Raw genomic sequence first — 14,874 nt, forward strand, 5'->3', positions numbered from 1 at the left:
CTTCCCTTTGCATATGCTGTTGTGTGAGCTTTTCCTAGTGTTTATAAAATGAAAATGTGTGAGCTATTTTATAGCTTGTATTGTGATGTAGGTAATTTCATTTAATCAGTATTTAGTAGTTATGTTTTACACACTACTCTTTTTATTAAATCCTATTCAGTCTTTCATATCTGGTCTTTCTAATTGAGAGAAACAAATTCTCTGAAGGTTTTCAGGTTTGTCTGCTTTTAAAAATAAATGGGTGTAAAGTCTTAAGTACCACAGATTACAATCAGAAGAAGATAAATAAATTTTGTGACATGAAGGAAATTAAACAAAGCAGTCAATCAGCACTTACTGATACAGATCAACTCAATTAGTAAATATAAAAGGTAAAAATTATCTCTATTATTCTGTATTTGATGTTAAATTTTAACATCAAAATATTGTACCAGCTGTGAATATGTGTCTAGTAATATCAGTTATTATATCCTGCAGTAATATTCAAGACTGAAAAGCTTTATACACCACACCACACTTACAGTACTGTTCTGAATGTTCATGTTGATTGTTTAGGAAACTTAAAAGAAGGGAATAAAACAAATGCACCAAATAATAAGTGCACACATTCTGTGCAGAGAGACACATTATATGTTGTCTATATAGATCACTGCATGATTATGCCACCAGGTAAGCAAATATTTAATGTTTACACATGAGCAAATTGAATAACACTAAGAATGATTACAGTACAGTCATAGTCGAATGCCCTCCTCACGTCATGCTCCGAGATGGTGAACATGTTTAACTCTCCAGCTCTCTCAGCGTGCATGCTGTTTGTGCTGCTAGCGCTGTTAGCATTGTTAGCTGCAGCCTCGAAGCGAGCGTAAAAGATGTTTAGCTTGTCTGCCAGAAAAGCGTCCATATTCCCCATCCTAGAAGCTGGTGTTCTATAGTCCGTGATGTTTCTTAGTCCCTACCACAGGCTCCTAGAGCCACCATGTTGGAACTGTGACTCTAGTTTCCTCCCAGACAGTTGCTAATTTATGCCTTTATCCAATCGGCCAGTCATGGTAGCAGCACAGTGCAAAAAAATGTGGATGCAGGTCAAGAGTTTCATTTAATGCAGAGGTTGCTTTTTCCCTTCTCGATAGGTGAGTAACGTTGGTTTGCTTTGTTTCACAGAACTAATATATCCTGGACAGAACTGTCCTTTGCATGATTATGCTTGTGTGTCATTTTTGCTTGTTTGTTTATCTGCAATCGTATTGTTCTTCCCTTCAGCTATGATAAAGACACATTTCTTTCTATTAGTCGCTTGGGTTACATATGTATGTATGGGCGGAGCTATCAGTACAGGCGTGGGACCTATTTGGGTTAGGGGCATGTTTGTTTTGGTGATTTCAAATGTTAACATTGGCTTCCAAAAATCGGAGACCCTGCCTTTAAGTCTGTAATGGTTGTTGCGGCCAGGTGGGCTGGTTTAAGTAGTTCAAAACCTGATAATCTAATTCCTGTCAGCCAAAAACAATAATCGGAAGCTATTATGAGCACAGGGTCACCCAAACTAAACAGGTGAAGACTAGAAAAAGACCACATGATTTTTTTTCTGACCTTCAGCTGTCCAGATAAGGGTACGTTTATGCCCATGATAACTTCAGACTCTTGTTCTCGGCTGACAGGAATGAAAAACCTCATGTGGTCTTTTGATGTTGTAGCCCAACCACCAAAATGTTTGATGGTTTGTGCATGCTGAGATGCATTTGTACTCATGTTTTTGTACACACACAGACGTGTGTGTCTGTGTGTGTCTGTGTATGTGTCTGTGTACAAAAACATAAGAAGAAAAGCATCTCAGCATTTCTGTTTCTGTATCTCAGCTTCCTTTCTGTTTGACGTAAACTTTAACTGACGATCCTATATCTGCATGAGTTGCATTGTGCTGCTGTCACATTATTGACTGACTGGGTAACTACACAGGTTGTTGTACAAGTGTTCTTAATAAAGTGGATGCTGACTGTATGTTTGACATAGCTAGCACTAGACATTACAACAATGGAATTAACTGAGGTAGGGATGGAAAAAATAGTCAAAATGCCTTTTTTGTGGTTGAAAGAGCAACTGTTCCTATACTGTTGCTGTTTTTCTTATACACATGCTGTTTGTTTGCACTGTAGATCTATGACACAAATCTAAAACAAGGATGGATGGGTGGATGGATGGCTGGCTGGATGGATGGCTGGATGGGTGGAGGTAGGTAGGTGGGTAGGCAGGCAGGCAGGCAGGCAGGCAAAAAGGGGTATCTTAAGGGGAAATGGGTATAATAGAGTCAAAATTATTGGATAATTTGTACGGGAAAACCCAATAAAAAAATATTTTAATTGCATGTGTTGGCTGTGGATAAATATTTTTTCAACAAAACACTCTACATTTATCTAATTAGTTTTATTTTAGGGACCCCAGTGTCGAGCTGAAGATGGCTCCAGAAAGAGTGGAGGATAGAGAGAGAGGACAGTATTTATTAAAAAGAATCTTATGTGGAGAAGTCTCATGGCAAAGCTAGTAAATGTTGTGGAGAACAGGGCAGCTTTCAATTTGATTATTTCTACTGCTAAATAACAGAATTACAGAATAGTTGCTACAGCATATAAAAGTATGCAGTCAAAATGTTTTCCACTTTACTTGTGGTTGACTGTGAAATATTTAACATTTAAAAAGAGAGGGAAGGCCACACATATGATTTATTTACCCAGACATATAAATTAGTGGGTATGGCAGAAATAGAAATGTAAGCCACTTTTTATTTTATTAATTCTGTCAGTGCTTGCTAAAAACAGCAATATGAATTGCTATGGTTATAGGAATTAGTTTTCTGATTTCTGTGTTGTTGCTTATGTTGTTTTTAGTTATATCTGGCCTAATTATCAATACAGTAAAAAAGACCTATACCATGTTAGCATCAGTTATTTGCAAAAATGAGAATGTTCTTACTCTTTTTGAAAGCTTTAGCTGTATATGTGATTTACTGAACAGTATACCTGGTTATACAGATTGTGTTTGTCATTACATACATTTTACATTCACATTCAGGAGTTTTTGGTGTAATTCTTACTATGTACATGTTATTTACCAAGAAAGCAACACAATTAACTAAGTTTTGTATGGGACCCTGCTGTCCCTGTATAAAGTCTGGGTTACCCATGGCACCCTGGAAGAGTTTGTCCTCCCTTAGCTGCCTTTAGCCAATGAACTCCTTTACAGAAATTCAGTTATCAATATTGGAACAATAATAAAAATTAATACATGTAAAATGTGAATTATTTGTTGTCCTTTCTACCACCTGGATAAAACTAAGCCATTGGTAAGAGCCATCCATTGGATAATTTCTGCACTAATGAATATGCTTCAGCTGGCAACAAGTTATTTAACTCTAACTGATACAGTGAGTAGCTTTTCATATCTTAAACAACTATGGCAGTAGACATATCCTGTGGTCATAGAAAAGATATCACTCTTTTTCAAAAGGGTCAAATTACTGGTCTACATCAAGCAAAGAAAACATCTCAGGAGATTGCTGACACTACTAATCTTGAGTTAAGAATTGTCCAACGATTTATAAAACCTGGAAGTGGTGTGTATGTGTGTGTGTGTGTGTGTGTGTGTGTGTGTGTGTGTGTGTGTGTGTGTGTGTGTGTGTGTGTGTGTGAGATAATGTGTCTCTTTGAAAATCTGCACTGTTGCTACTCTTGGATATTGGGTTCTTGTGATCATAGCAGGACATTTGAGAATCTAGTGCACAAATGCTTTTCTCCTGGGACATACACAAAATGTTGAAGACGGCTGCCTTGATTTTGTCGTTCCACGGACATAAGAATCCTTCACAGCCAAAACTGCAAATTTGTTTTTTTTATCTTAGTTGAACAAATGTAGTCAGAAAAAATCTTGAGTGATTAAAGATCAATTATTTTTAATTCAATTCATTTTATTTGTATATGCATGCTTTAAACAAAGCAAAAAGGCTTCACAGTTGGGTTCATGATTCTTATCATAGTTACATATCAGGATATAAACAAACAAAGCATATAAACACAAATGATGCAGCTGGAAAATATGGTTGCAGTGCATCTGAAACTAATATTCAGTTACTAAGGCTGTATATTAACTGCACTATACTGAATAGCTATAAAAAAAAGTTAAGCACAACATAAGAAATTCAGTAACAGTGTTAAAAATTCTTATTATACAAGTTCTTATTAATTAAAGACTCTCATAAAAGAACAGTTAAATTGTATAAGGCATTAATATAGCTTATTTGCAATTTAATTAATTTACTTACTGGAAAATATTTTTGAACCATTCTGTGGTCTTGGAAAATCCCAGGAGATCAGCAGTTTTTGAAAAACTGAAAGCAGCCTCTTTGGTGCCAACATTCACCTTTTTACTATTCTGATGTTTGATATGATTATTAACTGAAGCTTTTGCCCTGTATCATGATTTTCTGCATTGTGCTGCTTCCAAACGATTAAATGCATGAATGTGCAATGTTTAAATACATAAATGTTTGTGGTTGATTTTGTGTGTTGATTCACTGTGTGAATTAAGGCACTGTTTAATGTGATGAATATCCATGTTATAGGTGAGAAGAAAAAGTATTTATGTGTTCCTGACATACAGCATGTGTTATGGTCAGTGTTGCCAGATCTGTGTAACAAATACAGCCCAATTAACAAGTAGTATTATTATAAAATGGTCTCATATAAGTACATTTATTGTAATCAATAAATCATATAGATGGGAATGAATTTAAACCTAATACTGACAATTTAAAAGCATTGGCTATACATCTCTGGTCAAGAAGCATAGCACAAATTTCATCTGAATTTGAGAGTTTGAAAATAAATTACATGCAAAACTACTGCTATACTACTATATCTACTGTACTTGCAATTTTGCCATTGTTTTGCCAACTTAGCACTTGTACATCTATATCTGTTTTGTACATAAAACCCAGGCTGGTCATGAAAAATGTGACAAAACACTTTATCAGTGCAATAAGATCAGTTATACTATGTCAATATAAAAATGCTGGAAATTGATGTAAGCTATTTGATTTTTAAAATGTTTTAGTTTCTGAGAGTTTGCTGCAAGGAATTGTTTTTGAGATGAGGTTGAAGCATTATAGTTCATTCAGAACAAGGTTCATCCTCGTGAATAGTGTGTTTAAATCTTCTGTCAATAAACTATTTGTGTGACAGATTACATGCCAGCCACATATAACTAACCACAAAACAATGGCACAGTTGTACATACTGTACACAGAATAGGCAAGAACTTTTTTGAACATACACTTCCAAAGACTGAAGAGACCTTGGTGAGCTTTTCCATAGTTTTGAGCAATTGTAGAGGTGTGAAAGTGGATTCTTGTAATGTGGAGGAAATAATCAGTGTTCATGAATGTTACGATCCTTTATCAAAGCTTGAGATGTCTGTAAAGCAAGAACAGGGCAGGCAGAGCAAATTATTTTCATGATAGAATTATTAAGAGGAGCCAAACACATGCCTGATTTAAACCAGTAAAATGGTGTACAGAGAGAAGAGTAGTTACCACCAAAGAAAAAAAGCAGTAGAATTGCCTTAGAAATGCTTAACTGCCTACAATCAGATTAAATGGTTTAAACATAGGCAACTATTTTTTGGTACCCTCAACAATCAACAAGGTAGCCTGAGTGGACTGGATGCTTGTGAAGCTAGACTATTTGGGATCTATCATCACCATCTATCATCTCTGAGTTGACAGACAGATTAAAGGCAGATTATAGGGAAGCTTTTTTGTTTTAATTGAAATAGGTAGAAGTGGAAATATTGCAGATATGAATTTTAGCTACTATTAGCAACCCTACTGTCATGTACCAGTAGAACTGTCTTTATAGAAGTGAATTTTACTACCACATGCAGTTATGAGAAAAAATTAGGATACATCAATAGATCCTAAGTTCTTTATTAAGAAATGTCAACATGTCAATTTCTGATCTTGTCTTAATTCGTACCTGTAGATGAAATTGATGGTATTGCTTGTAGCAACAACAAAATATCTTTTCACTTATTAAACAGAATAAATCAACAAAACTATTTCAACTGAGAAAAATTTTAGGACACCCTATGACATAACAGCTAGTATATTTCCCCCTTGGCTGAAAGTTTCAAACATCAACTGGAAGTAAGTTTCCACCACTCCTCCATGAAGAATTCTTTCAGCTGTGTGATAGAGGGGTTTCTTGCATGCCGTCTCCAAAAGCCCCACAAGATTTCAGTGGGAAATCAGCCTCAGAGAGCTCTTTGGATCTCACCATGGTGTTACTCCTCACTTCAATTAAGAGCAAACCAAACTAAATATCTGTAGGTATTTTTTCCATTTTAAGTACAAATAAATGTAGAGGTGTCCTTACCTTTTCCTCAACTGAACTAACATTTTTTTAAAATTACATTTTACGGATCATTTAAAACCTAAAGACCTTTCTTTGTTTTTATTTGATTAGTTATATTTCTTGACTCTTCCAACATTGTTAAAATGAAGATCAAATGGCAATATTTTTAACTATTAAAAAAAAACACATTATTCCATGGGGTGTCCTAATTTTTTTCCCACATGACTGTACATTCTTATACCCTACTTAATTTTTCTTTGTTTTCTATAGCAAATTTGGCTATTCGCATATTTTTTGTTCTGTGGTCCTTCTCTAATGAGGTCACTTGTATGTGGAAAATCAGCAATCCCCATTGTGAGAAAGTATTTAATATATTTAATACATTTGACTATTTTTTACAGATTCTACTTAATTTTAATGTAATTGGAAAATGTTTTGGAGGATTAGTTGGGGCCAGAGAAAAAACACAATTTGATAATCCTGGGTGTAGGGGGTTACTGCTTTTTACAAGAGAATAAGCGATTTTGAGACCAATCAGTGAATTCGGAAACTAAGCATCAAACATTAAATTAACACAATTACAATAGCATAAAACATACAAACATGTTTTTGGCTGAATAATGCCAGCAGCATTAGACAGCTTGTAGCTTGTCTAGATGGATGTTCAGGTCTCTGAATTTATTTAATGAAAGTGAGGCATGCTTGTTGGTTTCAATAAGATATTTCTTCCAGAAAGGGCTTCCCAGATAATGAGTTGAAGTCAATGGTTTGAGAGAAAACATCTTCTTATGCAATAAAACATACATCTTATGCTTTTATATAGTTAACACTTACAACAGGGCTTTTGTGTTTCTGCTATTCTCTTTATTTTCAGTTTGGAAAAAAATATATAACAAAACTAGTTGTTTCTGTCTGTTTAATAGCTGAACAAAAGTATCTATTCTACAAGCTCCACATGAAAATAACTAGAGGTTTCTGGTTTTATATTGGAACTTTGACAAGCACATGTTTGCAGCATTATTATAAATAACAATATCCTAGAATCTCAACTGTGCAATGGATTGAGCATTAACAATTACAATTTGACAGCATTTAGAAAAATTGCAAAAATTTTTTACTATGTTTAACTTTAAAACAGTACAATTAGAACAAAAACTAAAATCAACCAGACAACATTTCTATAATTCTTAAAATTGCAGGTAGGGGTGTTAAATAGTCTCTACTGTTCTGTGTTGCTGCTCTATTGTAAATCTTGCACTTTCTTCTTGGCAGTGTGTGGCTGTAATTTGGCTCGTTCCGGATTTTTCCAGAAGAAGGGCGAGTACATATGCACAGCAGATTACCAACGTCTGTATGGCACAAAGTGTGACAGCTGTGGGGACTTCATCACAGGCGAAGTGGTATCAGCGCTGGGCCACACATATCACCCAAAGTGCTTTGTTTGCAGTGTCTGTAGGTGGGTTTTTCAAGAGAAGAAAATAAATAAAAAGTTAATACCAAAGTACTGCTTTTTGGTTTTATTCTATAAAAAATGTTTAGCTGATGTTTTCAGTTCTACAATTATTCATTCATTGTCACCATGGTATTGTAGTTACAATGGTAAATGTTTATGTTCATTCCAGACTAAACCCTTAATAAGTCATTGGTTAATGAGTGATGACTGATGTTACACCTGTGCTATGGTATTTAAATATGCTGCTTTTGTTATACTTTTCCTTGTTGGGCCATAACTATTACTATTTTAGTGAACTATACTAATGATTAATTTTAGTTAAGTTTTTTAATTAAGATTAATTAATTTTTTATATTTTTTGGATTATCTGTATTGCTCCAAATGCTTGACAGATTTAACTAACAAACCTTTAACACTTTCACGCAAAAATCACCATTGTCTGAGTAAAAATTATAACAAAAATATTTTTAGGAAGACAGAAAAGGCATTTTTTATTTATTTTGTTCATTATTTTCTCACCAGTTTGTACTCAATTATGAAAACTTTTATTTATAACATCTATGTAAGTCACTAGATGCATCAATCAATTGAGGTATCAACTTTAATTTTGAAAAACACATAAAGGATGCTTTAAATAATTATTCGCAAATAGGTTTATTTTGATCCATTGATTCTGATACTGAGGCTAATTATTGATTATCTATTAAAAAAAAAAAAGAAGAAGAAGAAGAAGCCTGATTGCCTCCACCAAAGCAAAGCTTTGTGGTTTAAATTTTTCACTCTATAATGCAGAATTCAAATACTGCCCCACCCCAAAAAAGATAACTGTTTATATTGTTTATCAAATGAAAAACAAAAAAGTGCAATAGTGCTATTCAGAACTGCTTCCTATATACAGTAAGCAACTGCTTCCTTAATGGAACAAGTGATGGAGGGTTATGAGGATTTATTTTACAGTATGCTTTCTCAGAAATCCTGGAAACCTGACTATTTATTCCTGCTTAATTATTTCCTGGTGTACAGCCCAGTTGTAAAGGAAAATAAATCACTTAATTCCTCCTTTTATTCCCTTTACCAATGAGGGACAAATTAGCATTTGATGAATGAACATGGAGAGAAAAATCTATTTGCCAAGAAAGACTGGACTTGCTTCACAAATCCCAATGCCAGTGGTAGCAAAATAGCTCAGCGGGGTGTTTCTGCTGGGAGTAGCCTACAAAACTCTTATCAGGCATGCCATGCAGTATCAGGCAGCATGACTGCTCACTACATCATGAGAAAAAGCTGCCACTCTAAGCTGTAGCTTTCCAGTGATCCTGTAATTCTAGGTCCTGGGCTCAAAAGGAAGGATGTAACAATGTTGTAATACAGCTGACCAAACTTAGACATTTCAAAGACCTCTGTTTTATTCTATTCAAGACATTCATTTAAATTGGCAGATGTTGCATGTATAATGTCCATAACTTGTTTGAGTTCGTAACAATCTGAAAATAGTGTGGCAGGACAAAAAGAATCAATGTTCATTAAATATTTAAACATAATGAATATTTTACATGATTAAAACCCTGATATTTCAGCATTTAGCTGAGAGACTGGCACTGCAGTTAATGACAAGGTCAACCTAAAGTGTTCACATGAAAAACATACATTCACCTATATGCTTGTCTGTATGCACATTTACATAGGAACACATTTGTATAATACATGAAAATCCCACTATTTGTACAGCAATAGATGTAAAATTTGGTATTTACTGTAAAATAATGTGCTAAGAATAAAATAAAACTGCTGAAAGCACATAAGAGGATCAGGCTTGCTGTCTACACTGTTGTACCTCTGGGATTTGATATAGTGCCATTGAACTACTAGAATGACTAATGGGATTATTTCACAAATTTGTGTCTTAATGTGTAAGTCAGTTCAGTTTCCTGGTCCACTGTTTTTAAATGATTATTCAGTAATATTGTCAATAGAGTCATTACATTATACGATGTGGGCTCATGCTTTGAAGGTATAATAATAGTACTTCAGAAAAACAAATCTGAGCATTTAATTTATACCAATTGACAATATTTTCTGCTCGGTGATTAACTAGATGTTTGGGTCATGACTGAGTGTAAATATAATTGAAATGTGGGGGTGTGTCTCTAATAAGATTTGTCTCTGGTGAAGTATCTTTCAGTCAGCTTGATTACAGTGTAGATGAAGCTGGAAGTGGTGAATTATTATAGCCTTATTAATTACAAACAGGCACTGCTCTGAAAGAGGCATCTGATACACCCGTGTTTTATGTGCTATTGTTTTTGGCAGGGGCCAACATCAGTAAACTTTGATCAGGTTGCCAAATGTTCTGCATTTGATTCTGTCAAATGTTCATTCTGGGCAAGCCAACGGGTTTCAGTGTTTATGACTATTTTTATCCCATAAATACTGTAATTGCAACCACTAACGTTTTTAAGCAGAGCTTGTCACTGTCACTGTGCAAGTCAGTGATATGACTATTTATATGACTCAAAGAGTGTAAGGTTTCATCTTTTTGAAATGAAATGTCATCTGACCCCCAGTGCCCTGCTTTTAGAAGCTCCTCTTGGGCCCCTAAGATGCTATCAAAGTTTTGTATGGTTCTGGTAACTATAATTCATAAGAAGTGTTAAAGCACAGGTGTTAAATCAAACTCTTTCATAATACATCTGCTGCTGAATCCAAAAATATAATGTTCTGTTATAATCAATTACCTGTTATGTATAATGCGCTCTTTGGCATTCTTATACATTTAAAATATGCAGATTTTGTGCTGTTAATATATTGATGCTTAGGTTTTCTGATATAATTATTCACTCTTTTATTCCATTGTAGAAAACCCTTTCCAATTGGAGACAGAGTGACATTCAGTGGTAAGGAGTGTGTGTGTCAACAGTGCTCCCTCAAGGTTGTTGCTTCAAGTGAGCCTATTAGGATTCATGGACCCAGTCGTAAGTTCCACTCTAAACAATAAAGTGTTTTATGAATGAAGTGTCTTCAGTGCAGTTCATAAATTGTTCTTGTGGTATACTTCACACACACACACACACACACACACACACACACACACACACACACACACACACACACACACACACACACACACACACACACACATACTGTATTTGTTTAATGTTGAGAGTTAGAGTTCCACTGCATGTGTAAATATGTACATGTGTGTTGCTGTTTTTATAAATAAAGATGATTGCACTCAATTAATTGAATGATAAATCTTAATTTATTGGCATCAGCAATGTTGTATTATAGATTTACAACTCCAGGGCCTGACATTAATATTTGTGTGGATTTATGGATTGTTATACTTTAATAGCTCATACAAGTCTCTGGAGTCTTTCAAGGTGTGTGTGTGTGTGTGTGTGTGTGTGTGTGTGTGTGTGTGTGTGTGTGTGTGTGTGTGTGTGTGTGTGTGTGTGTGTGTGTGTGTGTGTGTGTGTGTGTGTGTGAGAGAAAAAGAGAGAGAGTTGTTTACCAAGATTATAGGAGGTAAAGTAAGACTTAATCTCTGGTCTATTAGCAGGCTTCGTTGGTTGCATATGTCTAGTCTTTGTTGTTCTTGTGTTTTATTTCATTGCCCCATGAACTGAAAATAACAGTAGAATTAGGAGATGGGTATTAAAGAGATATAAGGCTGTGGTATGAAAGGGACTGACATTTGGGAATGTGTAAAAGTAAGTGGTGTGGGTTACGACATCCAAAAATAACTGCAAATGTCCACATGAAAACAAATGATCAGCTGACTTTTCAGTATAAGTGCCTTCTTACACTTTTGCATCATACACCCTCACAGTTATTTCTTCCTTCTGCTAGTGTGTGTCTGTGTGTATGTGTGAGTACCACAAGACATCAAGTCAGTTTTGATGATTGACACCATATTTCACAGATTCATGGCATGAATTTCTAGACAGTTAAAATTCCAATTCTCTCTCTCTCTCTCTCTTTCTCTCTCTCTCTCTCTCTCTCTCTCTCTCTCTCTCTCTCTCTCTCTCTCTCTCTCTCTCTCTCTCTCTCTCTGTCTGTCTGTCTCTCTAGACTGTGCAGGCTGTAAAGAGGAAATCAAGCAGGGCCAATCTCTCCTGGCACTGGAGAAACAGTGGCACGTCAGCTGCTTTAAGTGCCAGACCTGCGGAATTGTGCTCACTGGAGAGTACATAAGCAAGTGAGCATGCACTTTTCACTCAGAGTGTTAATGCTTTACTTAAGCAAACCAAAGTTTATACAGTCATGTGAAAAAATTTGGACACCTCATTTCATATTACATTCTTTATTAAGAAATGTCAACATGTCAATTTCTTACCTTGTTTTAATTTGTACCTGTAAAAATATCCTATTAAAAGAAATCAACAAAATGAGTATTTCAACTAAGTAAAAGTTAGGACACCCTATGGCCTAATAGCTAGTGTTTCTGCCTTTGGCTGAAAAAACCTAAACGAGACCTTTCTTGTATCGACTGGAAGAAAGTTTTTACCAGTCTTCAATGCAGAATTCTTTGGGTTTCTTGCATGCACAGTCCGTTTAAATCACAGGATATCAGTAGGATTTAGATCTGGGCTTTGACTTGGCCATTCCAGAATTCTCTGTTTTGTGTTCAAATATGAGAGCAAATAAAAATTAGACATGTTGTAACCATTTCACTGCATAATTTCCAGGAAATAAAACCTTGTCTTTATTGCACAGTAATTGTTTTTTACAACAAGGTCTTTGATCTGTCATGGGAAGGTTTACGTCAGAAGATTTGGGATGTTATGGGGAGTTGTACAAAAGACGCTTTGTGATGTTATGCTATTTTTTTGGAAGTTATATAGATATTTGATCATAACTGCATAAGAGCTAAAGGAAATGTCTGACTACAGGTAGTTTTAGTGTGGTATATTTGTCCATATTTGTCTGTTTAATAATTTGTGCGTAATGTGAATTCATGTTTCATTCAGAGATGGGATCCCATACTGTGAGTCAGATTACCACACCCAGTTTGGAATAAAATGTGAGACCTGCAGCAGATACATCAGTGGACAAGTACTAGAGGTAGGTGTGATAGCCCAAAGAAATCTAGGGAAAATGCTGAGAAATCAGGCAAATGTCCACTAGCTTCCACCATGTTAGCTATCACTCAGCATGCTTTACATGTTTGTAGCATTCACCCCTTATATAGCACATTTAGTTTCTTAAACTAAGTATGTTTATTGTTTTTTTTTAATCATTGGGTGATAACTTGGTCATGCGCTGAATCCACATATAATTTTTTTTTTTTGCTAGTAAGAAAACCATTCAAATATTCTAAGAAGTCTTTCCACTCGATATTGGACTTGCTTGGGGATTTGTGCATTAGTGAGGTCAGGCACTGAGGTCAGTGCTCTGTGAAGGGCAAATCTTCTAAATCAACCTTGACAAACAATGTATTAGTAGTCCAAAATGAGCATCCAAGGTCATAAAATAATTTTCCCACTGTTTTTTATGCTTTTTGAGAGGTTTTTGATGTTTCCGTAACAATTTAAACTTTTTTGGGGAGTATTCATGCCCAAGTCTGTATGTAACATTGAGTTCCACAATATTGTGACATCCACAGATGTTGACTCTCATCTCATCTCACTGCTATTATTTGAGTTATTAAAGGCTAGTCTACCATAAAATAATTTAATTACAAAGATAAAATGTCACACTCTTTTTTTTCTCGTTCAATTTTTCTAAACAATGCATATAATAGTTCCTGTGTTTATTCAGGAACAAATAAAATATTCAAACTGATCTGGACCTGACCTGAGGCAGGACATGTCTATAAAAAGATCAAAAACTAAATATAAAGAGATGAATGTAGGAGTATAGAGAGGCAGTTGGATAAGAATTGCTTTTTAAAGCACAGCTCTCAACAAGCATTTATTGGCATTACTATAAACAGAGAACACCAAAAGGACTCAGGGGAGAGGAGTTCAGAAAGGAAAAAACAGAGAGTTAATGAGGCAGAGATTGACAAAGAGATAAAGAGGAGAAAGGAGTATACTGTATTGAATGTGTGAACATGGTGAGAAAGCATTGAGGGAGAAAAACACTGCACAAAAAGGATTGATTTGTGTCACAATGTGCTCCAGTGGATTTATTTTAAAGCTACAATATGTAAGAATTTGGACATTTCTCTGATTAAAAAAAATGCAATTTGTTATGCACAGAAGAATGTAGCCTGGATTGTGCCTGCTACTCTTAGCCGATTAACCCTTAATGCGATTGCCTGATGAAGCAGCAATGCTCATATACCTGTAGTAATCGTTCTGTGGTATAAGAAAGGAGAATAATCAAAATTGTGTACAGAACAAAAATATAACACTTGGGTATTCTTATGATGTCCTTTTGTTCTGCAAGTTAAAATCTAAATCTAATATACCCTATTGTATTATCTTAGCAGACTGCTAAATGTAATATAAAATTTACATACTGTAAACTGAAAAGTTTATTACAAGTATATTAATGCATGTTTAGAGCTAAGTGCAGTTTATGGTTGCTTTACTATTATTTCTGAATGAAATTTTGATATACCTGATATTCAGACAGAAGCTCTTTCTCATGAAATAAACATCCATGCCCATTTAAATCATCCCATACATACCAACTAACATATCATGAAGCATGGTGGTGGCAGCATTATGCCATGGTGCTGCTTCTCTTAGCTGGTACTGGGGCTCTAGTAAAGAAATAAGGACTCATCAGATTAATAACCCTTAGGTTAAAAGTCTTGGAAGAGTGGAAAGGTTTTGAACAGGAGATACTCAAAGGAAAGTCTGAGTAACCTCAAGAGGGAAATTCCTCCTCCAAGCTGCACATCTTTTTATATAGCAATATGTTTATAGTAGCATTCCATAAAGAGCACACTTGAAAGCAGTAGAAACATGCTGAAATGGGTGAAATAATCCATTTGCTCAATAACCTAGCTACATGTGCTACATTTTCACATGAAAAAACACATAATTTTGAAATTTCCAAGTGTGA

The 14,874-nt window shown here is 35.1% G+C and overlaps 1 protein-coding gene across 12 annotated transcripts in view; it reads left to right on the top strand.

Annotated features, from left to right (window-relative positions):
• Nucleotides 1–14,874, top strand: part of ablim3 (actin binding LIM protein family, member 3) — a 46,211-nt gene that overhangs the window by 10,920 nt on the left and 20,417 nt on the right. For all 12 annotated transcript variants that reach the window (XM_027136062.2, XM_027136064.2, XM_027136065.2 and 9 more), the window contains 4 exons: nt 7,677–7,860; nt 10,714–10,829; nt 11,929–12,055; nt 12,828–12,921. In XM_027136062.2, coding sequence (XP_026991863.1) covers nt 7,677–7,860; nt 10,714–10,829; nt 11,929–12,055; nt 12,828–12,921 — 521 coding nt within the window. The remainder of the gene's footprint in view (nt 1–7,676; nt 7,861–10,713; nt 10,830–11,928; nt 12,056–12,827; nt 12,922–14,874) is intronic.

This window comes from Tachysurus fulvidraco, chromosome 17, assembly GCF_022655615.1.
Source record: "Tachysurus fulvidraco isolate hzauxx_2018 chromosome 17, HZAU_PFXX_2.0, whole genome shotgun sequence".
Taxonomy (NCBI): domain Eukaryota; kingdom Metazoa; phylum Chordata; class Actinopteri; order Siluriformes; family Bagridae; genus Tachysurus; species Tachysurus fulvidraco.